The 26,485-nt window shown below is 40.1% G+C and overlaps 2 protein-coding genes across 8 annotated transcripts in view; one reads left to right on the forward strand and one right to left on the reverse strand.

Moving 5' to 3' along the window:
- Positions 1-1,588, forward strand: part of ABCA4 (ATP binding cassette subfamily A member 4) — a 73,707-nt gene extending 72,119 nt beyond the window's left edge. The window contains exon 51 of the mRNA XM_086901847.1: positions 185-1,588. Within this exon, the coding sequence (XP_086757973.1) occupies positions 185-295 (111 nt within the window). The 3' untranslated portion in view covers positions 296-1,588. The remainder of the gene's footprint in view (positions 1-184) is intronic.
- LOC111932652 (very-long-chain enoyl-CoA reductase-like) lies at positions 1,491-26,304 on the reverse strand. Of its 7 annotated transcripts, none has more exons than XM_086901878.1 (13): positions 26,134-26,304; positions 15,172-15,222; positions 14,634-14,685; positions 14,255-14,299; positions 12,827-12,930; positions 10,646-10,761; positions 10,431-10,536; positions 5,987-6,059; positions 5,857-5,900; positions 4,507-4,564; positions 3,914-4,002; positions 2,873-2,918; positions 1,491-2,770 (listed from the first exon to the last, which is right to left on the reverse strand). In XM_086901878.1, exons 1-13 carry the CDS (start codon positions 26,227-26,229, stop codon positions 2,643-2,645), a joined length of 1,008 nt encoding a protein of 335 aa, XP_086758004.1. In that variant the 5' UTR covers positions 26,230-26,304; the 3' UTR covers positions 1,491-2,642. The 7 variants fall into 7 exon arrangements, with proteins under 7 accessions (XP_086758004.1, XP_086758005.1, XP_086758010.1 ...); XM_086901879.1 differs by having other exon boundaries at positions 2,873-2,998; XM_086901884.1 differs by lacking the exon at positions 26,134-26,304 and adding an exon at positions 24,636-24,683 and having other exon boundaries at positions 2,873-2,998.
- Positions 26,305-26,485: the final 181 nt, after the last annotated feature.

The following is a 26,485-nucleotide window of genomic DNA, read 5'->3' on the forward strand; positions in this document are numbered from 1 at the left end:
AAGTTGCAAGGAAGGAAGTCACGAGGAAGTTTATCAAAATAAAGGAGGGACTCATGATCCCAGCTGATAATGCAGTGTCTCAGTTCAGTTGATGTCTGTGGATTCCCCTTTCTGTCTGTTTCCTGCAGAGCACTAACTCATCTCAGTTGGAGACATGGTGACATTTTCTGCTTTCCTCACACAGGTTTTTGTGAACTTTGCTAAACAGCAGATGGAGGATGAGGAAATGCCTTTGCATCCGCGTGCAGCTGGAGCCAGCCGAGAAGCCAGGGTGTCCCCAGTTGCAGTTGCATAGACTGCTCCTGCAGCCTCCAGGCTTCGTGTTTGCAGGGTGCAAACAGGTGCCATACCAGAGCAGAGCAAGGGTAAAACAAAGGTTCGCACACTCAGTATTACACTGATTTTTTTGCACCTTTCTGAGCACTGTGCTCTCAACAACAGCCCTAGCAACAGCCAACTTCTACTGCTCTACCAGTAACACTACATACTAACAGTGTCAAAGGAAAGGCAGGTCCTTGCTATAGAATGAAATCTTCCTCTAACATAAAGTCCATTATAAGATACAAGAAATCTCATTCCTCCTTGTTGACATATAAATAACATCAAAGATGGACTCTCTTTCTGGTACTTTGAGGCTGGCGGGTTTTTCTTGTTTAACCCTTATGTCCACTGCTACGAGTCAGCAGACAGGTCCCAAGGCTGAGAGCATTGCCCAGCTTAGAAGCAGATTCCTGCCATGCCGAGTGCACGGGGCTATCAAGGTCAGAACAGTGCTGGCTGATGGGGCTGGTCCTGGGGGATTGCTTCACTGTCTCACCAGGCTGCCAGTGACAACAGACGGTTGTCTCAGCAAGAATGAAAAGAATTAATTCAGAGCTCAGACCCAGACAAGAAACTTGCTTTTAAAAATAAATTAATTAAAATGATCTCATACTCATCTTCAAGTTGCCTCAAATAGAGGCCAAATGTCAAAATGGAGATTAAAAAGAAAGAGAGTATGTTCAAATCTGCCAAAAGTTTTGTGTTCTTGTAGAGACGTGGAATGATCTCTTTGTTACTAAACAAGCCCAAATTTTTCTTCTTTGCTGTGACTGGACATTAAGTGGGCGTAAAGTGTGAATAGGGAATGTACTTTCTACCTCCTCAGAAGGAAAATTTCAACCTGCTTGTACTCCACTGCACTCAGTGGGAAATCATTTGACATTTAGCCCTTTTTTCTGGTTCAGTGTTTAACTAGTGGAAAAACAAAATTCATAATGATGTATTGCTTCAGTTATCTATCAGATCTAATAATTTCCAAGAAATCTTCTCTAAGATATGTTATACAGAATTAAAATCTGGGTCATGCATTTTTGCTTTGAAAGATATTTTTCTTCAATTGATGTAGTTGTTTTTTTTTAATAAGGACACTCTTGCTTTGTACTGTACAAAATATTGTGAAACTTCAGCAATCAGCTGTAGCCTTCTCTTTTTGCCATAATTATTTCAACTGGTTTTCAAATAGAATTTATTGCATATTTCACCCTTACAAATAGCTGCAAAAATCTTTCTATACATCTATTATAGATAAATAAATTATGAAACAAAACAGTATCTATGCATTCTCTTTATATTCTAAAATAGCTTCTTTAAGATGTCATTCAGATAGATTTCAATAGCCTTTTTTAATTAGATTTACACAAAACCCAACTAAGTCCAGAACATCCAGTGACAAAGAAAACACAGGAAGTCCAAAATTAAGCTGATTTTTCTCCCTGGCTCTGAAAATTGGAAGAGCATTCTGAGGACTAGCAGTCACTTCATGTATTTACAAAGTGTATTAAAAACTACTTAGAGAAGCCTGATGTAAAATTCTGGGTTAAAGGTCAATTAGTATCATAAGGAGATATTATATCAAAACAGACCAGATATCAAAGATATGGCATAGGTTAGATTTCTTTTGAATCTTATTTACTAGTATGCAACTTATTAATGAAGAAGACCAAAAACAAATTAAAAAACCCAGCACAGGATATTACATTCACAAATACTACAAGTACTTCTTACTTCAGATTCTTTTGGCAAATTAGGGGTTAGACCCAGATCAGGTTTTTGAGATATTGCCTATTTCTTATTCCAGGAAGCACTCATATTCTTTGGTAATGTTATCAGTTACAAAGCACCTGGCTCCAGGCAGCACACCTTCTTCAAGTCAAAGAAGGCAGATCATGCAACTGTCCTGAGGCCAGCTGGCCGTGCTGGCTGAGCCGAGCTCTGTAGCTAGCTGGTGTGTCCTCGTTCCAGTGTACTTCTGTCTTGCAGAATGCCACTGCTAAATTTAGAGCTGCTTTTCAGCACAGACTTCTCAGGATCTCTGATCCATCAATCTAAACAGTCTAGTACAGAAAAATCTAAGGCAGGTTACAGTGAACTGCAGGGGCTTTTTTTGCAGCTGTGCAATGAAGCCTTATTTTTTAAGGTGCTTCTGAGTTGTGAATTCTTGAACGTAAGGAAGTCTAGCTTACAAGTGCATACAATTTCCCTTAGTAGTGGAGATTCAACATGCACCAAAATCCTTTTAATTAATTCATTTATTTGGGAGGACATTTATGAGGTTTGTCTTCTTTAAGTTCTGTGCAATATGCAAATTGAGCCTTCTTTTCTTACAACAAAAAGGGAATAATTGGCATTCTATGACTTGGATAATCCTTGAACTCTCGTAAGTAGGTGCAGTGTTTATCCTTTGCCCAGATTGTCATCTGAATGAAGCAAAGCAAGGTGAACAGTCCCACTGGAAGGAAGGAAGGGAAAAAAGATACACTTCATAATCAGATTAAAAACATACTCTGGCTGCTGACATCACTTCAGATTGAAGTACCAAAACATTACTCACCTGGAACACACTGAGTCATGATAGTGAAACTGATCCAGGTCCCCACCTGTTTTGGCCAAGGAAATTTAAAATATTTCTGGTGACAGCATTTGCATTTATCTCTCTATTGATCAAAATAACCTTGTCCTAGTATAGGTAAATAAAAAAATCAAGGTCAGCCAGATCAATTTCTGCTGTTAATAACCTTTAGCCAAAAAGGTGAACAGTGCCTTATTATCACAAACAAAACCTTCATATTTCCTTCCACAGCTATTTCAATGACAAAATTTTAAGCATTAAAACAGTGTCCTTCCTCTTTCTCTGCCTAATTTGTATTCATCAGACCTCCATCACCATTAGGAATAGTAACTTTCTATGTTCAAGGCCCAATGCTGTTCTCATTAACATCTGTTGATCTCCACTGAATTTCAAACCTGACACTGTCCTTCTGTGCAAGAATGAATGTTACACTGAGTTGCACTGACTTCATCCGCTTTTGAACACAGTCAGGAGTTTAGCTCCTGATTAAGGGGCATAAAATGATAAACTGATTAAAATCTCTAAAGCAGTCACCACCACGACAAGTGATTTTGTACCTTAAGAAAATGGGGAAGACTTTGTCTTATTTTCTCTATCACAATATATTTTATTTGTCTGACCACTATCTTCCTGCCTGCAGTGATATTTCCAGGCTCTTATGTTATAAATCCACCAGACACCTCCATCCCTTCATTGCAACACATATTCAGTGGTGATTTTCCTGTTCCTGGCTGCAGAATTTGCTCTGCTTTACAGTGTATGTCATGTCTGGCAGCCACACGGGAGCACTGGCCCAGGGTTAGGGCTGTCTGTGTAAGGTTAGTCACACCACTACTGACCCAGGGAGGGGAGGAAGAGCAGACAAATTCTTGTCCACAACCTGATTTCATGGGGTTTAGGGAAGGAAGGGAAATGTATTGAGCTGAACAGTTTCAGAGGTTTCTTCCATGTAAAACATTCTAAAAGAAACAAAAATAGATTCAGAGAAACTGAAATCTGAACATCTTGTTTGAAAATACATACCTCATATGTATAGTTAGGGCAAGATACAAAGAAAAACAGCCATGTGAAAGGATTCTTTGTTGGATATGGGATCTTACAGGTTTTGGATCCTATAGATTAGAAAACAAATCACAAAATATTCACACTCCTAAACATATTGTTTCCTGTAAAGACAACCCAGCTCTGCCTACTTCTGTGTCTCATGACTGTCAGAGGGACAAACAGGATGTGGGAAGACAGGATGTCCTCTGGACTCGCAAGAGGAATAGGATACCTGTGAGGGAACTTTCCCTTGCTCACCAAACATAGCTTATAGCAGCACTGTTTCCTTTTGCACTGGCAGTACAACCAATGTAACTGCTCCCCCAGCACAACCCGGCCCGAAACAATAAAGATAACAATAGGATGTGTGTTTCAACAGTCTGATGTCAGAATCCTTGCAATGCCTCATTTCCCTTAGAATCCAGTCTTTACAGTGCTGAGCAACCTGTGCTCCCACAGCAGTCAGCTGACAAGTATCAACACCCCCCAGGATCAGGTCTTTTCTGAAGCAGAGTAACTGAAGGAGAACTGAAAGGCCGTACAAAACTGAAAAATGATCGTGCAGTTTTTACCATTCCTCCGGAGGTCACTGAGTGCAACATGAATGGAAAAATTTCCAGCTTCACACAGCTGCAAGAAAGAGTATGACAAAGTTAAAAGTGTTCTTCCCTTCTATTTGTTTTTCTTCCTTTTGTTATTTCCTGGGGTACTTTAAAATATTTAAGAAAAGGAAAATAATTATGAACATAATAAATATCCTTAACTAAGACTGCTGACAGAAGGATGAAACAAATCAAATATGAGACCATACTATATTCTGTTATATATTTATATTTTCCAGAAAATGTGGACTTCATGTCCAAAAGATCAAATTTATTACTTACATAATCCCCTTGAAATCAAAATGAACCGCAGGGGATAGAAGTGAACTTGGGAATTACTTGCTTTATCTTTTGATCATTCTTACGGCTTTAAAAACATCCACAAAATTATTTGCATAGTCCTGGTTTCTCAAAAGTTATTGAAATCCCAAGGAAGATACAGTTAGGTTTCTAAGTAAGTTTTCTTCTCTAGAGTATAATTGATATGAATCGTGAAATATAATTGACCCAGCTTCCTTCACTGGTTTTACAAACAGCTTCCCCCAATCACTAATGAAGAGAGTGTATTGAAATGACCCATTTATATGATTATGGACAGTCTCCAGCGTCTGCAGTGCATATCTGTTACAGCAAATGACTAGTGGTCAGAGCTCCTGAGCTTTATTCCCAGCTCTGTGCTTTCAGCTGTGGAGTTTTTCTATAAAATGTGAATAGATTATGACCTCACAGAATTTCATCCTGGGAAGCTGCTTTGGGATCCTGCAGTCACTGATAATTAGTTTGTCAAAGCAAGTGAACAGCTGATGTTCTAAACAAGTTACACATTCATAGGAAAAGTCTTTGTATGGTACATATTTATTGGCTACACTGACTTTGCTTCTGCATGTATGAAATGTCAGAATGAACAGTGACTGAAGAATTTTGAATCATAAAGAAAGCTGTAAGCTGGTTTTGAAGCTCAGCAAAATGAAACTTTATCACTGAAAATTATCAGCAACATATTCCCTTAGTTGGATAGTTCTCTTAGATTTATGGTCTCTTGTGATTCTCAGCGCTCAATAAACAGTTCACAAAACAAACTTACTGGCTTTTAAACACAGATTTAAACAAAGATTATGGAAGATCACCCCAGCAGATAAATATCCTGGTCTTGGAATGGACACTAAACCAAACTATTAATTTGTGTACAAAATCACATTACAAACTGATGGATTTATTTGTTTTGCATGCAAGCGGTTAGCTTTAGTAGTACGTCCCAAATGTCCAAGTATCTATAAAGCAAGATATTTTAGCATTTTATAGAAAAAGCAAGAAACCTACCAGAAACATGATCACAGCAAAATTTATCTGTTTTTTCCCATAAGCTATTAGAAAAAGAAAGTTTGCATGTCATTAGTACACAAGTACATACATAAATACTTACATCATTGAGGGTTGTTTTGTTACTTACAAGGAGGAGTGTAAAGAGGATGATTGATGTAATATGCAAGCCAAGCTGCAAATCCCCAGTAATATAAGCAGTTCTGAAAAATAAGCAATTATTCTTTGTTTTACTACAGTCTTTTAGGCCAATATTCACTGCAAGGACTGTTGATAACAATGAATTGGGACAATCCTTCAACTTGCTGATAATACAACAACAAATGGCAGTACTAAGTGTGGCAGGTGGGAGCAGGTAACAGGAAATAAGAAAGGAAATGGTGCTAGTAGAGCTAAGATTACCTCTAAAATATCTTCCAGCTGTTAAATTTATAAACAGTTTTAGAAAGTATGATCATATGACTGAAAACAAAATTATCTTCTCTGGCAAGCCACTGGGCAAAGTTGAAGTGCATACAGACTGTATGTTAAAGAGAAATTTGTTTTGCTGAGCCCCGAGACTGTAAAACCAGATTTGGGTACTGTCCTCTCTTGTCTGCTTATTATTTTGCACTGCCCAATCTCCTGTCCTTTTCTCCTTCATCAGTTTTTTTCTTTCCCATGCTTTAACTTTTCCTGCCTGGTGCTTTCCTGATGTACTTTCACTGTTATTTCTCCAGTTTGTCCCTTTTTCTGCTGTCCTGTGTTTCTGCGATGCAGTTTCCCCTCTCTAAACTCTGATAACACAGCTGTCACTAATGGCTATACTGACTCATTCCTGACCAATCTTAGTGCTTGTTCATAGGCTTCATCCATGAAAAAACTACTTACAATGACAATCTTTACCTCTTATTTGGCCTCCTTGGCTCTGCCTCTTGTGGGTTTTTCCAACACTCATTGCTGCTTTGGTGACATGTTATTGTCTCCCTCCTTATACATATATAGGTGGGAGGGAGGCCCTTTCTTGGTCCCTTCCTCTTCTTGGTCTGTGCTCTAACCTCTAGGTGCTGTTCTCTTGCAGACATTTTAACCCTCATCAACAAATCATACATTTGCCTCTCATCAGTTGAGTCTTCTTTCACCCAATCTCGTGCCTCAGTTTTTGATGTATCAGGCTGTGTTTATTCATCACCTGGACTTCAGCAAGACCACAACCGAGCTCTTTTTCTTTCACCACTTCTTCTGTTCTTTTCTTTGCTTTATCTTTCCTTCCTTCCTATTTTCAATTTTGAGTAAAACTTTGATCCTCTTACTCTTTCTAGTAAAGGTCCTCTTACTCTTTTTCTGGTCTTTTTCTTGGACTTCCAGATAGGTTCCTATACCTTAGACATTTCTAGGTGGTTTTGCTTTCTCTTTCACCATTTCCTTTCCTTCTCACACAGGCAAAAATCCCATCCAAGGCTGCATTTTTTTTCTGTCCTGACTGGTTTAACTTTTCTGTTTTGCTTTGAATTTTGCAGTCTTTTCCCCCTGTATATACCAGAACTGCATTTCTAGCAATAATACCCTGGAAAAGTGATTACCTCAGCATCTCCAACCTGCACTAGCTGACTGCAGTGTCTGATGGTGCATTTTTCTGAAAATGCTGGTGTCCATCTGCTGCAAGCAGTTTTACCAAACATTCTGTTGCATTTCCACTTTCTTCTTAGAGATAATTGAACACAGCAGTGCCCAGAGACCTCAGACACCCTTCTGGGCTTGCTGTAATACAAGCATTTAGTATGTCCTTGCTCTGAGATTGTATAAGAGATAACTGATAAGAGTAAACTATTAGCCAGTAACTACAAATCAGGTGGGATGAATGAGCAGAAAAAATAAATAGCTTCCCTGTGATGACTTCATTCTCCCCCAGGAAATGCAGCAGAAACAAAAGAATGATTCCAATGAGGGATAATATAGGTAGTGTCCTGTCCATAAACTACTGCTTTCTCCCTAACACTAGCTTCTTCAGCAGGCACTTAAAATTTACTGACTGCTGTACAAACTTAGGTGGAAACAGGTTCTTGTAATCTTGGAATGGTGTCTTCGGGAAAAAACCTTTACCTAGCTTCAAGACTTGGCACAGAATGGAACATATTGCAACGGATTTCAGTGAAGTAAAATTAAATTAATTATCATGGCTCAGTCCCCAACAATACATGCTGCAATTAAACTGAACAAATGCTATTCAGCCAAAGAACATGATTTACTGCAAGAGTATTTCTCACTTTTAAGAAAAGCAGCTTTAGCATGAGTGGGGTCTACCACTGCTAAGCACCTTAATAGTAACACTTGTAAATGTCCAGCTGCCACTTGAATCCTTATTGCTCATACAAACATCTCCAGTGAAATCTAGGTAGGAACATACAGACTTTATAAACTCAGTTGAAAGGAAGAAAGAGTTTCTGTGAATCTTGAATAATAAAGCTTTTCAACAATCTCTTAGAATGCTGTGGGTCAAGTTCAGATACTGCAGGGACCCCATAAATAAATTATTTCTAAGTTTCCAAACTTATGGTGAGTACATTTGTCTTCTCTACTGCAGTTGACAATGCATAGTTCTTCATATCTTGCCTCTGTTTATTCATTACCAGAATCTACCCTTCTGTTTTTCTTCTTATATTGTCTTCTGGTTTAAATAGTATTTATTTAGATCTAATGTTCTCTTTCCTCCAGATATTTTTCTAAAAATTTATGATATCCCTTCTTTTTACTCACAAAATTGTTCATGGGTAAAGAAAGACCATGTGAGACCAATCATGAGACTAATATTTGAAGAATTCTACTGATACTTCCCTATTATTAAAGGTCTGACTGTTTCTTTTTTGGCACTACCATAATTATCTTTCTTTCAGTTAGTTCCTTTCTCAGCACACAATTTTTTCCCTATCTTATTCACCCTAAGGAGTTGTTCACTAGGTTCAGATAAATCAGGTATTCTACCTTTCCAATGCCTAGAAAAATCACATATCTTAGAAAAATTATACTGTGTTAGTATGCTCTGCTCTTGATGAAGCTGCTGCATCATAGGGCATAATTTATTACTAGTTCCATTTGGGAAAAAAAGGTTGAAAATCACATCTCTCATTAATTCCCATCTCAGATTTCTGCTTATTGAGGCTGAAGTCTCCTGCACACATAGCATTCCACTGCACCTAGAAAATAAGCTATCTACATCTACTGTGTATGTGATCAAACCCTGAAAGCAAGAAGTTTTTTCTACCACTTGTATGTGATGGAAAAACAGAAAAAACATGTGATTTTTTTTGCACTGGCACAATTTTGGAGTAACACCACCAAGGCAAATGAAATTATAAAAGCAAATTAAACCCAAGCATTGCTAAGCAGGTAGAATAAGAACTGTGAGCAGCTTTACAGGTGAAAGCAAGTGCCATCAGCTTGAGAAGATGAAAAAGGAAGTGATCAGAATGACTGGTATAAATGTAAATTTTAACAGCAACAGCTTGTATGGTCTGAAAGGAACAAGTAATTGTCCTAGATGGCAGTGAGAAAATAAATGATCACACTTGTTTTTTCAAGGTAAAGTTGCTCATTTATCTGCTGTTTAGCATGCATTAGCTACTGTTGTGTTAAGAACAAGAGATCTGCAAGATCTGTTGTATCAAGAATGAGATCTGCAAACCTTCTAACTACTCTTGCTGCAGGAAGCACAATAAATTTCTAGAGAGGATTCTTTTGGAGGGCCACTGCTCCACTACAGACCCTCCTTTCCTGAAAGCATGAAGCTATCACCTGAAGGACCAGAGCCACTGGACAGCTGTAAGGAGTTAGCCACAAGGCTAAGCTTCAGCTGCTACAAGTCTCACTGCCACAGTGCAAATTACAAGGAACCGTCTAAATCCTAAATGTTAGAATTCCCAAATGCTTTTCCAGTAGGTAATCTCTTGTCTTCATTAGAGTAAGGTGTACTTTTGACTACTAATGTGTTCTCTGTTGCAAATATTTGTAAAATAACTACAGCTTATGCATAACCATGCATAAGCTGTACTACTTCTCAGACACCCTGAAAACAGAACCTGCACCCCAAGAGTTGCTCTGTGCCACAGCAGCACTGATGACATTAGGAATGCTCCTGAGGAGAATAAAATGCAGAACAACTAAGCTGCTTCACACTGGATCGAAGGTAAATTAACAGTTCCTTAACAGCAAAGAGAATTTTAGGGACAAAGCAGATATAAAATGACTGTTACAAAAATTTATTTTTTTTATTTATTTTTTTTAAAGTTGTTCTCCCACCATTGTGCCTGCCTGTACTACCTTGAAAGTTAACTCGTTAGTAAAACATTCACACCCAAGGACCTATGCTGAAGGTTTAAAATTCTAAAAAGTAATGACACTTCTATAATATTAGTAACAGTATGACAGCATGTGTGTTATACAACAGTGACATTAAGGAATCTTCTGAAAGAACTGCAGCTTTATGGGTGAGATTTGCTACAAAAGCCACACAAAATGTCTGTGGTGCAGAGGCAGAGCTTAGGCTGGCTAGGCTGGATTTGTAAGGGCAGCTATGGATAGATTCTGACACAATTTACCTTCACAATATTCCTCAGTGGCATAGTCCCACGGGAGAACCGATGAACAAATATTGTTTCAATCAACCTTTTGATGTAGTGGAAAGAATGGCAGATACATGCCAAGCTAGAAACAGCAAGACAAAAGTATTTAAGAGTGCTTAAAAAACCAAGTGTGTCAAGACATTTGGAATAAGACTACAAGAAACACTGCTCAAGCCTGCAAACAGACTTACTTAACTACTGGGTGTGGACTTGATGTAAACCTCTCATCCAGTCCATAGACAAAAGTCATGCGGAAATAAAACAGAAAATAGATGAACAATGGACCTGTATATTCTATCAAAAATACCTGTAAAAAGAGAGAAAATAATTAGACAGCTGAATTAGATGATGGTTTTGCTTTGGTTTCTTTGTGATAACTAATGCAGTGGGATAAAAACCTCCACGCATCCAGGATGGCATTAAGAGAGGTAGGGAGGGAATAGAAGGTTTGGGCTCAGGCTAGGAAACTGGTAGCCATGCACATAAATATTTTGCAATGATTTGCCTCAGTTGCATTCAAACAGCCATTACCAGCGCAGCAGACACGGTAAGGGCATGAAAAGATAATAATGGAAGCCCAAAGATCATGACAAATATGCATGCATGTTACATTTATGCAGCTCTCACCCTTCTCTTGCACTCAAAAGCTGTTGCTTATTTTGGTTTAAAATGAAATTTGGTGAAGAATTTGTCTTGAGAAATAGGAGTTCTGCTTCTACTGAATGAATTTTGTTTTAACTGGAAACACAGCTCGTAAGTATTCACAGTGACCCCATCTGTGTGAACAGTTAGCACAGCAGTTGTCCTGGGAAACAATAATTTCATTCTATGTTCAAACAAGCTTTAATTGGAATACTAGAAGGAAATTAAAAGAAAGAAAAAAAAAGAGAGGAAACCAGAGAACCTATTATCTAACTTCATTTCATTTCAGATAGTTGTGTATTTCTTAGGAACATCACTTTAAATTGAACTGAACTTTGGACCAAATATTAACAGCTGAATTTTCTACCCATCTATAGGTGAGGAAGGTAGGTCCATACCTCACTTACAGAGAAAGAAGGGAAATTGATTGTACTTCTTTCACAAACAAGCAAACAAAAACCCAGCAGCAAAAGAAAGCAAACAAAAAAAGAAACCCAAACAATCCCAGTTCTCTAATGTGTTTGGAGTTATTTTGATACTCAAAAAAGTTGGGATATTGACTTCTGTTATGATCAGCATTTTCTCTGATGCAAAGATCAGGTTTCCTTGTAGATGAGAAGCTCATCTTTTCTGTTTGATAATACTTAAATATTTGTTGGCTTATATTTGAATGAAGTAGCTTGAAGGGCAGGGAGAGCAGAATGCAAATGTTTGTGAAATGGTAGAAGCCTGGTGTTACTCTGCACTGTGATACTTTGGTGTATATTAATGCACATGTGTCTTGAAGTCTACACTGGCATTAGAAGTTTTTGTCTGTCTTCCTGGTTTTTTGGATTAAGTAATAGCTGCTTGATTTATCCACATTGCATCCAAAGTAAACATTCAGTCTTGCAGAACATATTTGACTTTTTTATTTTACCTCCTATTAACATTGTCTTTGCTATTTGTAATCAACACAAGGTTTTATTAATGTCTCATAGCTAATAAATGGTAAATATGCCTTTAAATTACAAGGTACTTGACATCATGCTGTTTATTAGAACTGGTGTAATACTGTGCAGCAAAGACCTTCTAGAGAGCTAGAAGGGTCCTTGGTCACCTCGCTGCATAAACAGCAGTGTTGTGCTGCCTGCCAAGTGAGTTGTGATAAAATTTGCATTTGAGCTAAGACAGTAAATATGCAAGGTCTTTGAGGATGGCTGCTAATAGTGCAGAAATTATCAGCTGTCATTAGCCTGTCACTGGCCTCCTGGGACGCAGTCACGTGCAGACAGCAATTAATTGTACTTTTATACATTTTCTTGCTGAAGTCACTTCAAGTAATGACATGTGAAGTTGTTCCCATGCCTCTTTGCAGGACAAACTCATAGGAGTATAATCTTTTGTCAGGAGTTACACCAGTCCTGCAGAACAGATTGCCAAAAGCATTTACATACCTAGTTTCTAATGATTTTACAATAGGCATCCATTTGACAGCCTGCATTTTAGTTCTGTAGAGGCAACCTACCCTGCAGCAGGTTTTCCACTGCTGCTCTCCCAGGGAACTAAATAGGCATTCAATCTGTTACTGCTTTCCCTGATTAAATGAACTGAAGCAATGAGGATTCATTGCCTGCACCCATATCAGAGCAGACATCATGCAGAAATATTGGAGAGAAACAAAAAGTGATGTAAGGATTAACTATGGAAAACTAGCCATTAAAATGGCTCAGATTTGAAGCAGAGCTCACCGTAGTCCATCCTATCTGTGGCCCTAAATCTTTAAAGTATAAGGTAGCAGTTGTGCCAACAGGGAGGTGCTGCAGGATTTCTTCATCCCTCAGGGACTTTCCTTCTGAGAAGGAAAGAAGTAATTACATCTTAGCGACATTCAAGTCCACTTTGGTAGCATATTAGCTTTATATGGTGCTTTATCTATGAGACTCCTTGATGTGAGATTATTGAAATCTCATTAAACAGGCCAAGAATATTTACACTTAATTTTTCTTTATGCCTGTAATCACATATAAGCCTGGATCCTCTATTCACACCAAAACAGTTAAGAGAATTTTCAATTCTATGTGCCTGCCTAGTCTAGTAGACTTGTTTCATCACTGCTAACAGCTAGCAGAATTTGTTGATGGAGCAGTGCCCTTCATCAGAGTTCACTGACCTCCTAGTCAGCTGCACCTCTCTCTCTCTCCTCTCTTCTGCTCTTCTCATTGCTCATCATCAGACAAACAGAAGATAGGATAAGCTGTGTTTGGAAAACCCTCCTACAGAAATTTTCACTGCCTTTCTTTTCCCAAACAACTAGCTAGGAGGTGATTCCTAGCTAGCACCATCCCACAGTACTTGAGCTTTTAATGCCTAGATTTGGAGGAATCTCCAGAGGGCCAGCATTTTCTCATGGCAAGTCTCACTACATAAATTCATAGAGGAATCTGACAAGGGGGACCTTCAAAGAAGGAAACAAGATAAACACACATCTGTTTTCCATGGGTAGATTTTACACAATGAGCAAATCTTCACCAGCATACTTTAAGGCACTGTTTAAATAAAACTATCCTTAATGAAAGCAAAGGAAGAAAGTGTTATATTTTAGCTAAGATGAATTAACACAGTTTGGCAACTAGACTTTTCTTTTGTGGACTCAGGCCATGTAAGAGGCTTCCAGTAGCAATGCCTACAAGTGTATTAATGAAGTCAGCCAGCTGTCACCAGCTTTGTCAGCAGTTGCTATGTCCATGGCAATGTGTTCTGCATTAGCTTCCCTCTAAAGAACTGCAATTCCTGCCTGAGAGCAGAGGATTATGTGAATTGATAGCTCAAACTTACAGCCCTTTTTGGTACTCTCAGCTGAGCATCATGATGGAGATCATTTCACTGCAGCTCAGAGCAGTGAATATCTAGATCCTGTGCTGTCTCTCTGGAAAGCAACAGTGCTCAGTAGTTAGAAAGTGCATTGGAGCAATGTGCAAACTCCTGAGTTAATTGCCAAGCAATTAACAAGCAGGGTGGAACTTCCAAAGAATTGTATTTGTTCTGGATTCTCTTCAGCCTTCACAGTGCTAATTAACATAGCTGGAAACAGATTCTTAAGTGCTGACACCCTGAAGTACACCTTTCATGCCAGGGCCCTGCTCAGAGTTGTTACTGCAGACCTCACAAGTACTTACTTGGATCAAGTTTTATTGACTGCCTTGCTGGGTACCACCGAGGATCTGTAAGACCATAGAGAATTGTGTGATACACAATGTTCAGTTCAGATCATCCACTACTATAATGAACACAATACAACAAGATGAGCTTCGCTTACAGGTTTTTATAAATATTTATTTAACACTAATATAGGTGATAATTTATGCAGCAGAAAAAAATACAAAGTTGTATCAGGACAGAATAAAATCATTTTACTGAAATCTCACTGTGATCACATTCTTGTGGAGATTATCAACATTACGTGTGTGTATATAGTGTTTCAAATAATGTAATCTTTTCCTATTTATTTACTGGATATTCTGATGTGATAGCTGCTGCTGCTGAAGTTATACTCACATAATTTATGGAACATCAATCTGATCTCTCTAATTGTAGCATTTGGTTCCACCTAGGCAACAAAAATATTGTAAGTATAAGATGCATATTTTGAAAGACAGCTACTAGGTGTAAGATTATTAAATCAAACAGAAATGTGACTTAGACAATGTAACTATTTCTTACAGGTGTCTAGCCTTGGCATGAAGGATTCAGAGAACTGACAGGGAAAAGGCAGGACAATTTTTGATGCCTGTTTCAGAGGCAGCTTCTCTAGCAGTGACCAAGTACTACAGCAGTGACAATTTTATGGCTTCTGAGTACCACACAACTTGCACTCTCTTAGTAAAGCAACTGAAGTTCTCCTTTTTGCTCAAAATCTCCGTCTGGAAATGGTTGAAAGACACTGTAGTCAGTATAAAGTTTGCATAATCATTGCAAGTGGCCAAGGAAAGGCTACCAGGAGATGGAATACCCTTCATAAACACCAAATTTACTTAAGAAAAGTTAGTAATTTCTAACAAAGCCACCTAGCACTTTAAGCAGATTTTTGTTTTACCTTATCTAGGAAGCATAGCTGTTTCTTTGTCTCCCAGTCAAGGATTTCCACCTGAAAGGACACAAAATGATAATTAATCATTATTGGCTCAATAATGTGTAAACTCTTAGTTGATTCTCAAATTCATAATCATTATAACTCTCAGAGTGAGACATCATTTTTCTCTGATCTGTGAACTGAGTTTAAAAACTTCTTGATGTTCTCAAGAGACAGCTTCAATCACCAGGTTCCAAAAGCACTCAACTTGGAAAAAAATGCCAAATGATTTGTCTTCTTGGATATATTCAGTAGCAGAAGTAGCTAAGTTTTTGACCAAAAAAGTGATCTTGGATATTTTCTTACGTTAGAGCAAGAGGAATAAGTAAGAGGTAGAGAATTTTCACAAGAATCACTAAGGAACAGTACTTCTATGATTCATAAAATCAGAAAGTTTGAGAAAAAAAATGTGTGTGTATATATATAAGCAAATATTCTTAGTACAGAAAGCTTGAAGATTATTGTGTATTGTTCCCAGAATATTTTAATTGCAAGGAGGGTGAAAAATATTGGTGGACATAATGAACAAATGCTGCTAAATATCTGGGTTTCACAAACACTTAAGCATTTGTTATAGGAATAGTTAGTGTTACTCTTGCCTCTTAGATCACCTGTTTTATTAACTACATATTAGCATTTTATATTCCAAGCAGTGGTTTAGATACAGCTCTGGAAAGGAAAGAACAGTTTGTTTCCATGATCAAAAGGCAGTTTGGCAAAATGTTATGATTTTGATCAATAGCCAAGCAGAAAAGTCCCCAGACATTTCAAAGCCCAGTTGCAGCAGCTCCCTAAACCTCATTGCAGCTGTTGGGGTTTTTATATAAACATCTAGCATTAATTATGTTTGGTATTAACTGGCCAAGAAAATAGATTAACATTAGACTTTCAATATGATTCCTCACTAAAAATAGGAGTCACGGTCCAGTATCTTTCTCAGAGGGTTGCTTTGAAGAGATCATTTGGTTGGAGTATCTTATTTCCTTGCTTCACTTGTCTCAAAGGGCTCTTTTGGCGCAGAGATGGAGCGCTTCAGCTCCAGACACACTGGATCAAATCTGATCTCCACAAGGAACACTAATGCCATGATATTTTCTGTCTGTGCATTGTAAGCTCTAACTGGGACACTGGGGAAGATAAGCACTGTTCCTCTCTTCTGATATGTAACACATATGCGATGGATTGTTCGGATATGTTTTCCCTTGATTTTTATACTTGAAATAACACATATTTCCAGGTTTAATGTCTGTGTGAAATCTCTATGGGAAAGCAAATGAAGTGGATTCCTTTCCCAGAAGACTATTCTTGAAATACTGACATCATTGTCAGCCACTGAAATCATTCTGACAATCAGTCTGAGTCATTGAAATCAGTGAATCATTCTGACACTTGCAGTCCACAGAACAAGTACAGGGCAGAGAGGGGGCTGCACACCACTTTTTGTCCCTTCTGATGCCAAGTTGCTACAAGGACTATTGAAACCTTTTGTGTATCTCAAAGATTTTTTGTCAATAATATGATTGGGCTGCTCTGCAGACTGCAGCAGTGCCTACACTTTCAGTAGTGTCCTTCCCATTCCATACCCAACCCAAATATCTGTATTATTTTATCAGAATCCTCCAGGGGAAATTTTAATCTACAGCCTTCAGTGGTTGTATTAGAGAGATATTTGTCAGGACAATGACAGTAGTTTAAATATCTTTCTGACACCTATAGTATTTTAGTTGGGCTTTTCTTGTTATGCACAAGACCAGACTGAAAATTAGAGTTTTTCTTTTGGTCTGTGGTTTTCATAGGAGTGGCTGTACAGAAATCTCTGTAAACCTTTAGAATCACTGCGGAAAACAAAAAAAAATAAATCATCCAAGATGTTACTTACTGTTATTTGGTTCTGTTCCAGCACAATTCTTTCAAACTGTCATACTTGCCTGTACTGGTCCATGCAAATACCTAAAGGAAGCCTATAGAGATGATGGATCCAGACTCTTCTCGGAGGCGCATGGAGATAATGGTCAGAGGGAATGTGTGTCTGGATGCAATAGGAGAAAATCCAGACACAAGGAAATTTTTTTCACCATGAGCTAGGCCAAATATTAGAAGTTGCTTAGAGAGGATATGGAATCTCTATTCTTGGAGACAGTTAAAACTGGAGTGCACAAGACCCATTGCCATCTGATCTGGCTGTATCTGCTTTGAGCAGGAGTTGGACTGCATGATTTCCACACGGCTCCTGCAACCTAAATTGCTCAATGTTTGTTTTTGTTGGTTTTTTTTTCCACTTCAAACATTTAATTTACTTTCAATTACTTTCAAGATCTAAGCAAATATCAAACAATCTTTCCCTTTTCAGAAAGATGGATGCCAGAACACAGCTTTAGATTCCCCTCCAGTCCATAGCAAATTGTGCAGCAACAGAGTGAAAGCAAGGTGACTGTTTCCTCTATCACGCCTCTTAGATTTATCAGAACATCCTCCAGTGTAGATGTTCCCTGCACAAGGAACAGAAAAGCCCGATCCAAAGCAAGAAATGGTTGTTCCTGAACATCCTGGCCAATCTCATGAAGCACTGTAGCACTGAACACAGTGTTTTCAGCCCTGAGGCACAGCACCAAGGCAGTTAATGCATTGGTTGGCAACAGATTTTAGATACCCAGCAATCTGTTCTTGGAACACTTACTGGTAGGTATCATCTCTTTTAAACATAAATTGTTTGGCTCAGAGAACTTTAATTTCATTGTGTTTTTAAAGCATTTAGCACAATAGGACATCAACTGTTGGCCTGCATTAGTGCAGTAAGACTTACAGTCCACTTATTTGGTGAATTTTTAAAGACATTTTCAACTACAGCTTCTCTGAGACTACTTAGAGTAGAACTTAATCAATAGGCAGATTTCTGCAGGATGTTAAAAACTCCTTCATAAGACTACAAATATGTATCTTTGCTTAGAAGATAAATTGGTTCTATTGCATAAGGATTAAAGATGGATAGAATCATTAGTAAAAGAAAAAAATCTTGATTATGAATGTTTAGAACATGAACAGGTTGAGGGCAAAGAATAATCAATACACAATATAAGCATTAAAAAGTACATTCAGCTGTTAAATTTTTATTCAGAAAATAAAAAGGTAAAATAAAAGAGAGGAAAGTATTCATAAAGGAAAAAACAGCTGAACAAAGTATTTAGAAAGAATTTTTAAGATGCAGTGTCTCTGTAATAGGATTACAAAAATATAGTCACTTGAATTCCTGAAGTTTAAAACCATAGCTGAAGTGCTGAAGGATCAATAGAGCTCAAAAAATGATGTGATAATTATTATGGTAATATTGACACATTTATCATGTCTGTGCATCTTAGAAGCTTAATTTGAAACCACTTGTAATCAGCAGATTGAGTAAACTTGAGTGACACTTTATATGCCCTGACATAAGCATATATTGTATTGATTTATTTTGAAATTTTTCAGCTAAAAAAAAAAAAAGTTTATTTCATAGTATAGGAACCAACAAGTCTGAGAAAGAGCAATGCAGAATGAATTCTCCCTGAGCTGTTAGAATGCTTACATAAATCAGTTTCTTTGAATTTAACTCTAAAAAACCAATCCAATGGTTGCCACAGTCCTAATTAAATCTTTCTAAGCATTTTTCCTATAGAATTATTCATTTTCTCTACCTTTATTCATTATTCAAATTATTCATTTTTCTACCTTTGAATTTTCTGGTAGACTGTGTTGTACCTGAGGGGAGGAAGTATGCCTCAGTGTGATCTCACACTAGGGCATATCAAGAATAGTTTTCTTCAAGTTGACTTAAGCCAAAGAGAGATTGCTGTAAGTGTACTTACTCTGAAAATTCTGTTTGTGCTGCTGCTTTACAATTGACTCTCAGTCTGAAGCTTCTCTTGCACTTAAGGTACAAATTGTTGCAGAGGATGGGCCTAAGGATCCATCTAGAACTGTCTCTTTCTGAAACAGCCAGCAGCAGGTAACTCAGAAAAAATAATAAAACAGGGCAAGAATGTAGTGACTGAGGGAAAGGGAAGAGACAGACACAGTGATTTTGATTCTCCTGCACCAGAAGTCTTGCCGATGTATTTAATAACTTTTAATAGATTTCTTTCCTCAACTAGTTTATCCATTTGCCTTTTAAATCTGTGTAAACAGTCTTGAGGCAGAGAGTCTCACAGCTTAGTCACATGCTATATGAGAAATTTCCAAACCAGAACAAGGCAAAAGTTGAACCACAAAGCAAAATCTTACCTGTGGAGTGCTGAACCTTATTTTCTAAGCAGTCCAGCTAAATAAATCCTTACTTCTGAAGCAATGGCTCACATTTCACGAGACTAGAACCATATTGCATTATTTCACTGTGTATAAAGAGATACAGTGATGCCCATACTCAAAGGGTTTTCTAAAATTAATTTTCACTTTTGTAGAATTTAGAATTTAGAACATTTACAGGTTCACAAGAGATACATTAGGTATTTATTCATCAGCTTCCTAAGCTCTGCTCTTCTGCAAGCCAGTGAGCACCAGTGTTTGACCTGTGCTGACACTCATACTGCATTTTTATTTCTTCCACCTGTTTCTGATTTGCTAGTTAGACATGCTCTCATCTAAATCCCTGAGGATATTGATCCAGTAAGCATCTTTATCCCAAGGTCAGCACAATACACAGCATTTAGATTCTTTCTGAATGAAACCGAACTGGCAGCAAAGGAGATGATCTAGTTCTTCATGCTTTACATGTAATAGTTAGACACACTGCCAGGAAATGGGAAAATTGCTTTGGAATGTCCTTTGTCATTTGCCATTTCTCCCACAGGCAGGAAAAGGCAGGAGGGGGCTTCAGTGAAAAGGGCTCCTACCAAATAGAAAGCCTGAATTTCTGTCTCTCTGGGCTCCTTTTATCACTGCTTCCTTCTACTGTAATTCTGTTCATTATTTCACTACAGCAGATGCCTTTTGGGATAGCACACATTAAAGAGATAAGAGTTGAAGCAAACTTGGATACCCTGACCAAATTGTCCTATCTGATCTTGGAGCTGGGTGCCTAACCCAAACTCAGTGCAAAACCCAAGCTGCTTTGTGGAACTGGGCCTAACAATGATAACAGGTAGAGCTACAAATGCTCATCCTTCAGAAAGAAAAATCCATTTATATAATTGACAGAGATTAAATGAGTCAGCATAAGAACAGTCAGGAAGGAAAAGGAAAGTCTATTCATTGGGGTGGGAGGCTGATTTATTTTTCAAGAAAGGAAAAGTCGTTAAGGCTTTCACATTGAATTCTGGCTCTTGAAAATCTACAAAAACTTTCCAGCTTTTACTACTATGGGATCTTTCAGGAGGATACACAAGATGGAAAGGATCCTCCACCAGTTAATACTGACTCAGTACTTCTGCTGGCTAACACAGAGCTGCATGTTGCCAATTTCCCAGGCATACTGAGAAGTCACATCATTCACTGAGTATCACTGTCACTATGAAGCACATTGGAGTGCCTCCGTCTCAGAACCTGAGCCAGCTTTGACTCAATGCTAAGTAGGCATCCAGGTTTTTCAACACCACTGCCTAGACTTATCCTTGTGCAAGAGAATATTCACTGCCTTGGGGTTTTAGTTTATGGTGGTTATATTCTACAACAGCCATATTCAGGTAGAAGAGTTATACAAATTCTTTGTTAAATCACAGTCATATCTTTGTATCAGCACTGTGATTTGCATTATCAAAGTTCAGTATTTCTAGTTTCATTACTACTCTGTGCATAATTTGGTGTGGGGATGTCAAAATGTACATACAGTGTATGCTTTAGACATGGAATTAAGGAGGTTTTTTGGGTTTTTTCTTTGTTTTTTACCTAGCAGCATCAAGGATGGGTCTGCTGTCTTTTGATAGGGCAGGAGGACTGGAAACCCTGAGAATTTTAGAGACCTCGTACAGACAGGTGAACTTACAAAACTGGTATTATTTTCAAAAATATATACTTCAAGAAGATAATTTTTTTCCTAATATAAGACTTTTCATTTCAAATATAGCCTTCAAATTTTGAGTAGCTCCAGGTACTTCCTGCCAATTAATGTTTTACTATCATCTTCTCCTACACAAAATTAAGTTTCTCTCTCAAGCTTCACAGATAAAAAAGACAAATTGCTCTCTTTTAAGTAAAGCACTTCAACTGAGTGTTGAAGTGTTGGGAAGTGAGGGGAAAAGTGGTGAGAGGAGAGTAAAGGATAATGTTTGTCCTGACATCTCATCTCTTTCTGTGATAATAATCTTGTGTTACTTGTGAAAACAGAGCAGATGTCTTCAAACAACAGGACAAATTTCAGTTGTCCTTTTAAATGACTGTTCAAATATCTCATACGTGGCCTTGTCTTATGGCAATTCTTGGAGGATACAGCATCTTGAAATGTTCTGCAGTCATGATTTTAGCACTTGCTCTCAGTGCTCTTACTTGACAGGCTTTAGACAGCATAGTCTGAGAGGGAGAAGCCTTTGTAACAGGAGCTGTGACATCTCAGCCCTGCCAGCCAGCCAGCCGCCACCACCCCCCTTACACTCAGAGGGTTTTCATCACAGACAGAAGAGGGAGGGAACTTTAAATGCCAACAAGGGGGGCCAGTACATTATTGCTTTTAGACTGTACTGCACATGTCAGTTCAATCAATCATCACGGGGTGAAGATTCCAAAACATTTTTGGGCATCACTGCTCACAAAATGCACTTACCATCCAAACCAGTTAAGGAAGCAAAAGTACAACTGTGGGTCTTGTGACACTAATTTTCTACAGTATGAATATATTTGTTCAAGGATCTTTCCTCTAGGAAGTCAGAACACCATACTATTTCCTTTATAAGAAATGCTTTTGAAGACCTAAACCTGTCAAGTAAAAAGAAATGGTGCAGTTCATTAGCCTAACTTCAGAGCTCTACTGGAGACTTTTACATCTGAGTGTGTCACATAGGCATCCCTCCTATGGAAAGGAGGAAAACAGACACTGGATAAACAGTATCATAATCGTGGAAACAAATCTCAAATAGATCAGAAGAGTTGTTCTCTATGCAACTTAGAGAAATGAGCACTCTTAAAAGAACATTAATCTAGATACAAGTCTCTATCATACATCTCAGTCCTTGGAGTTGAATCTCCTCAAATTATCAGGTGCAGTATTTTCAAGTATATGCATACTTATTTATAGTTGTCCTTGAGAAGCTTCTTCTGAGCTATTAGTGATAAGAAAAATGAGGTGAAAGTGGAAACATACCAACACCTGAAGTAAACATGACAGTTTGGTGATTGTGATTTGTGATTCTTATCAGGAAGCACAACAGAAGAACAGTAAAGGGTAAATGGTTTATAAATGTATAGGTGAAAGTACAAATTTATACAGTTCCTCAAGGAGGGAACACTAAATTTTATAACAACAGTAGAGATTCTGCCCACCCTCCCCAGGAACTACTGAGACAAGTGGGACTCTCACCTTCCCTCTTTACATAGCTCAGCTTTGAATGTGAGGTGGGGAAATGCAATTCAGGATTCAAAGTCAATGAATTTGTAACAGAAAGCAAATCAGGGAGAACAGTGCAGAAAGCAATAGGCAACTGCACTGCTAGTGCTACTTAGGCAGTTTTTGTCCACATCCTACCCAAGACAGCTCACATACTAGATGAGCTGGGCAAATCTGTTTCCATCCATTATCTGCTATAAAAAGAAAAGGGCTGAGATATACAAGATTGACATGTAAATTCATGAATCATGCTGAACTTACATTAGTGTTGCTTAAACACAGGGTCTTGATTTAGGACTCAAAAGACCAGGATCTCCTGCTACTGTCCTGCCTAGCGAGACTGAGCAGGTCATTCAACTTTTGTGTGTTTCCCCATCTGCAAAATCCCCATCTGCAAAATAATGATGTCCATACTTGTGAGATCTTCTGCTAACTAGTGCTCCTCAGGAGCTCAAATAAGTCTGAGGCAGAAGAGCAAATCTGAAGTGACTGAAGGCAATCAGGATGGTATTACATATGTGCTTGCTCCCGTATTGGGATCTCACAACAGTTTGAGTTCTACCTCACTGGTAGAAATCCATGAGGCAGTACAAGTCTGGTTGTTCTTCCCAAAAAAATTCTAGCAAGTCAACACTGCTGAGGAAAAAGCATGGTGCAGGTGCCTACCTTACACACAAAAGAGTTATAAGCAGTTTATTTTGCTGAATTGTGACATCTGGATCATTTTTATAGCTTTGAAAAGTAAAATCTGAACTTTTAGGTCATGGTAAGTTCCTAAAGGAGTACATGGTTTTCAGATGGCTTTGGATTCTATTTGTGTTATAACAACAATTGCTTTGTAATTTGCACGGGGGGAGGGACATTCCTCCGCATGTGCATTTTTTTAGGTAAATCGTGATTGAGAAACCAAAGTATAAGCCTGCAGAAACACATTCAGGATTGCTGTCATTCAGCTTGCACAGACCTGTTTTTGAAATACAAGCCACTCTTAAGATTCTTTGTATTACCCAGCCTAACTAATTCTAGCAAAGAGTCTGTGTGGCTGTTTATGTAAGTGGATGCGATGTTACCCTTGAAGCTCCCCAGGTGCACGTTACTCTGCGCTTTCTGTAAGCACAGGGAGCTGACTGTACTAAACTCCGCCCGGCTGGTTTTCGTTCCCCGCTCGAGATCGGGCGCTCCGGGCCAGCGGAGGCCCCTCGCCCGTAGCCGCCGGGCAGTGAGCGCCGCGCCGGGAGCCGTCCCCTCGCCCAGGGCACCAACTGCCCCGCCGGCTCCTGCCGCCCAGCCCAGCCGAGCCGAGCCGAGCCGGGCCGACCCAAGGATGCTGCCGCCCGCGGCCACGCCTGCAGCGGGCCGGAAGGCTGCTCGGGACGGCTGCCGGCGAGGTGCACAGCGCCTGGCGACGGGCTTTTCCGAGAAGTTGGGGACAGAAGGTGCCGGGAAAATTCCTCGCTCACGCTCTCTCTGTAGGGCTGAAGAAGAAGCCCAGAGCATTGATCCGGCGCCCCCGCGGACCGCCGAGAGCGCGCCGGGAAGCCCGGGGATTCCCCCGGCCCCGCTCTCCGGGAACACGTCCGGGGAACACCGGGGATCCGGAACGGCGACGGGAACGTGCCCGGGAAAGGAGAGGACGGGGCGGGCGGCATCCTCTTTTTCCCCCTCGCCCCAAGGAAATCGCCGGGGAGCAGCGTGCCCTCCCGGGCCCCTCTGCTCTGCTCCGGCGGCGGTCACTTCCCTCGGCCGACTCGGGAGCGGATAGCTCCGGCTCCCCGGTGCTTCAATGCAGATGGAGGGGGAAGAGAGAGGAGCCCGCCGGGATCCCGGGCAGCCCCGTTCACCGGCGGCAGGATGCTGCGGGACCCGGCCCGGCTTCTCCTCGCCTTGGACGCCCCCCGCCCCCGTTGCCGCCCGCACCCACCTCGAAGAAGCCGGCTCTGCCGCCCATCCTGCGGGCACCCGCCGCGCCGCCCCCGCCGCCGCCCGCGGCACCTTCCGCGGGGCCCCGCGCTGCGGCCAATCAGGCGGCGCCCGGACCCCCCGCCCCGCCCGGGGCCGGGGCCGCTGCCCGGCCGCGCCGGTGGGCGGCTGCTGGCAGAGCTGCCCGCCGAGCCGGCCGCCGTGCCCCGGGCAGCCGCAGCAGTGCGGGACCGACCGCCGGCACCTCGCGCACGCCAAGTTCTGCAGCTCCCGGTGTTCAAAAACTGCGAGAGAAGAGCAGTATGCACCGGCCGCCGGGAGTGACATTTCATTCGGAAGGGTGATTTATTTTGCTTTGAGAATTACTGCCGGAAATTAATTTATTTTTTTTTTTAAGAGCTGAAGTATCTTAATGAGATAACTTGCAAAAATGCAACTGATCGTGAACTAGAAAACATCCTCCTTTCTTGCTCTGATAGTTTACCTGGTGTTTCAGGGGTGACTGGACTGACAACAGAACTCTGCTGAGATCCCTTCGTCTGTGATGTGTTCCTGCCACTGCTGAGGATCACACTCATGGCATAAAGCAGTAGAGAGCTGACGCTCTTTTTCCTCCACCCTGCCTTCACTACGTGGTATCTTTTTTTGAGAGCTAAGGTAATTAAGTATCAGCAAAATATACCAGGCTACAAAGGAACATTGCCTTTTCATTGCCATAAATTTCCATTAGATGGAAAGATTTATGCTATGTACTGTTTGAAAGCCTTCTGCTATCTCCAAGTTTAACCTTTTTGCACAGATCTATAACCGTCAAAGCTACTTAAATGAAATATCAAATAATAAATTTCACCAAAAGAAAAGGCCTCTATTGGATTTTCTACTGGAAAGCTGAAAATCTGATCAGAAACCCCAACAGTACATTATTTGTGTAAATATGGGCAAATACGGAGGCATACACTGCTTCCCAAGCTAACCCCAAGACTGGAGAATTAACATTTGGGCCAAGTTAGACATTCTGGATTTTTATGCTAAAGAAAAAGGAAACAAAATTATTGCTTCTCCAAATAGGCTGGCATTTCTTTCAGTATATTTCATGTCTACATGCTCTGTAACCATACAGAATCATGAAAACATTTCCCATCATGAAAAGTTAATCAGATCACAAATATAAAGAACATTTAAATTAACCTTCTGTACCAGAAAGCAATCAGGCAGTGCTTCAGACTGACAGAAGTTATGCAAATTGGTTCCCTCTATTAGCACAACATGCAGCTTGAGGAAGAAAAATCTGTTAGAAACACAATTCAAATTCCCAAGCTGACAGCAAAATTAGAATTTGTGGCTCACTGTTCCCTTTCACTGGAGTTACAGGGGGGAAAAAAAAACTACCCCCCCTCAACTCTTCAGTACAGAAGGATTTTGGCCAGAGTGTGGTGTTCCAGGAGCCCCCTCATCTTAAAAAAGAAAATATCCCCAAACCACAACCCTTCAAGATTTACCCGGTGTGTCTTCACTGGAACCAGGTGATGTAAGACGAGAGTGCTGCCCTGACATTGTGTTACCCAAGTGCAAACACAGCCAGAAAGGATAAGCATTTGGATGCTTCTTCTGGGCCTTTTAGCTCGCTGTCTGTCAACGGCTACCTGTTAATGGAACGGGTCACGAGCACAATTCAGATGGTCCCACTCATTTTCTGAGCCTGCACAGCGACCACGGCTCGGCGCGGCCGCGGCTCGGGGGGTGCTACCGAACCGGGGCCGCGACCACCGGGCAGCGCCACCTGTGCCTCGGGTATTCCTTTGGGAGCGACGCCGGGTCCCGGTCCCGCGGCTGCCGCCCCTCGGGGCGGGA

Source organism: Cyanistes caeruleus, chromosome 9, assembly GCF_971803275.1.
Source record: "Cyanistes caeruleus chromosome 9, bCyaCae1.hap1.1, whole genome shotgun sequence".
NCBI classification, from domain to species: Eukaryota; Metazoa; Chordata; class Aves; order Passeriformes; family Paridae; genus Cyanistes; species Cyanistes caeruleus.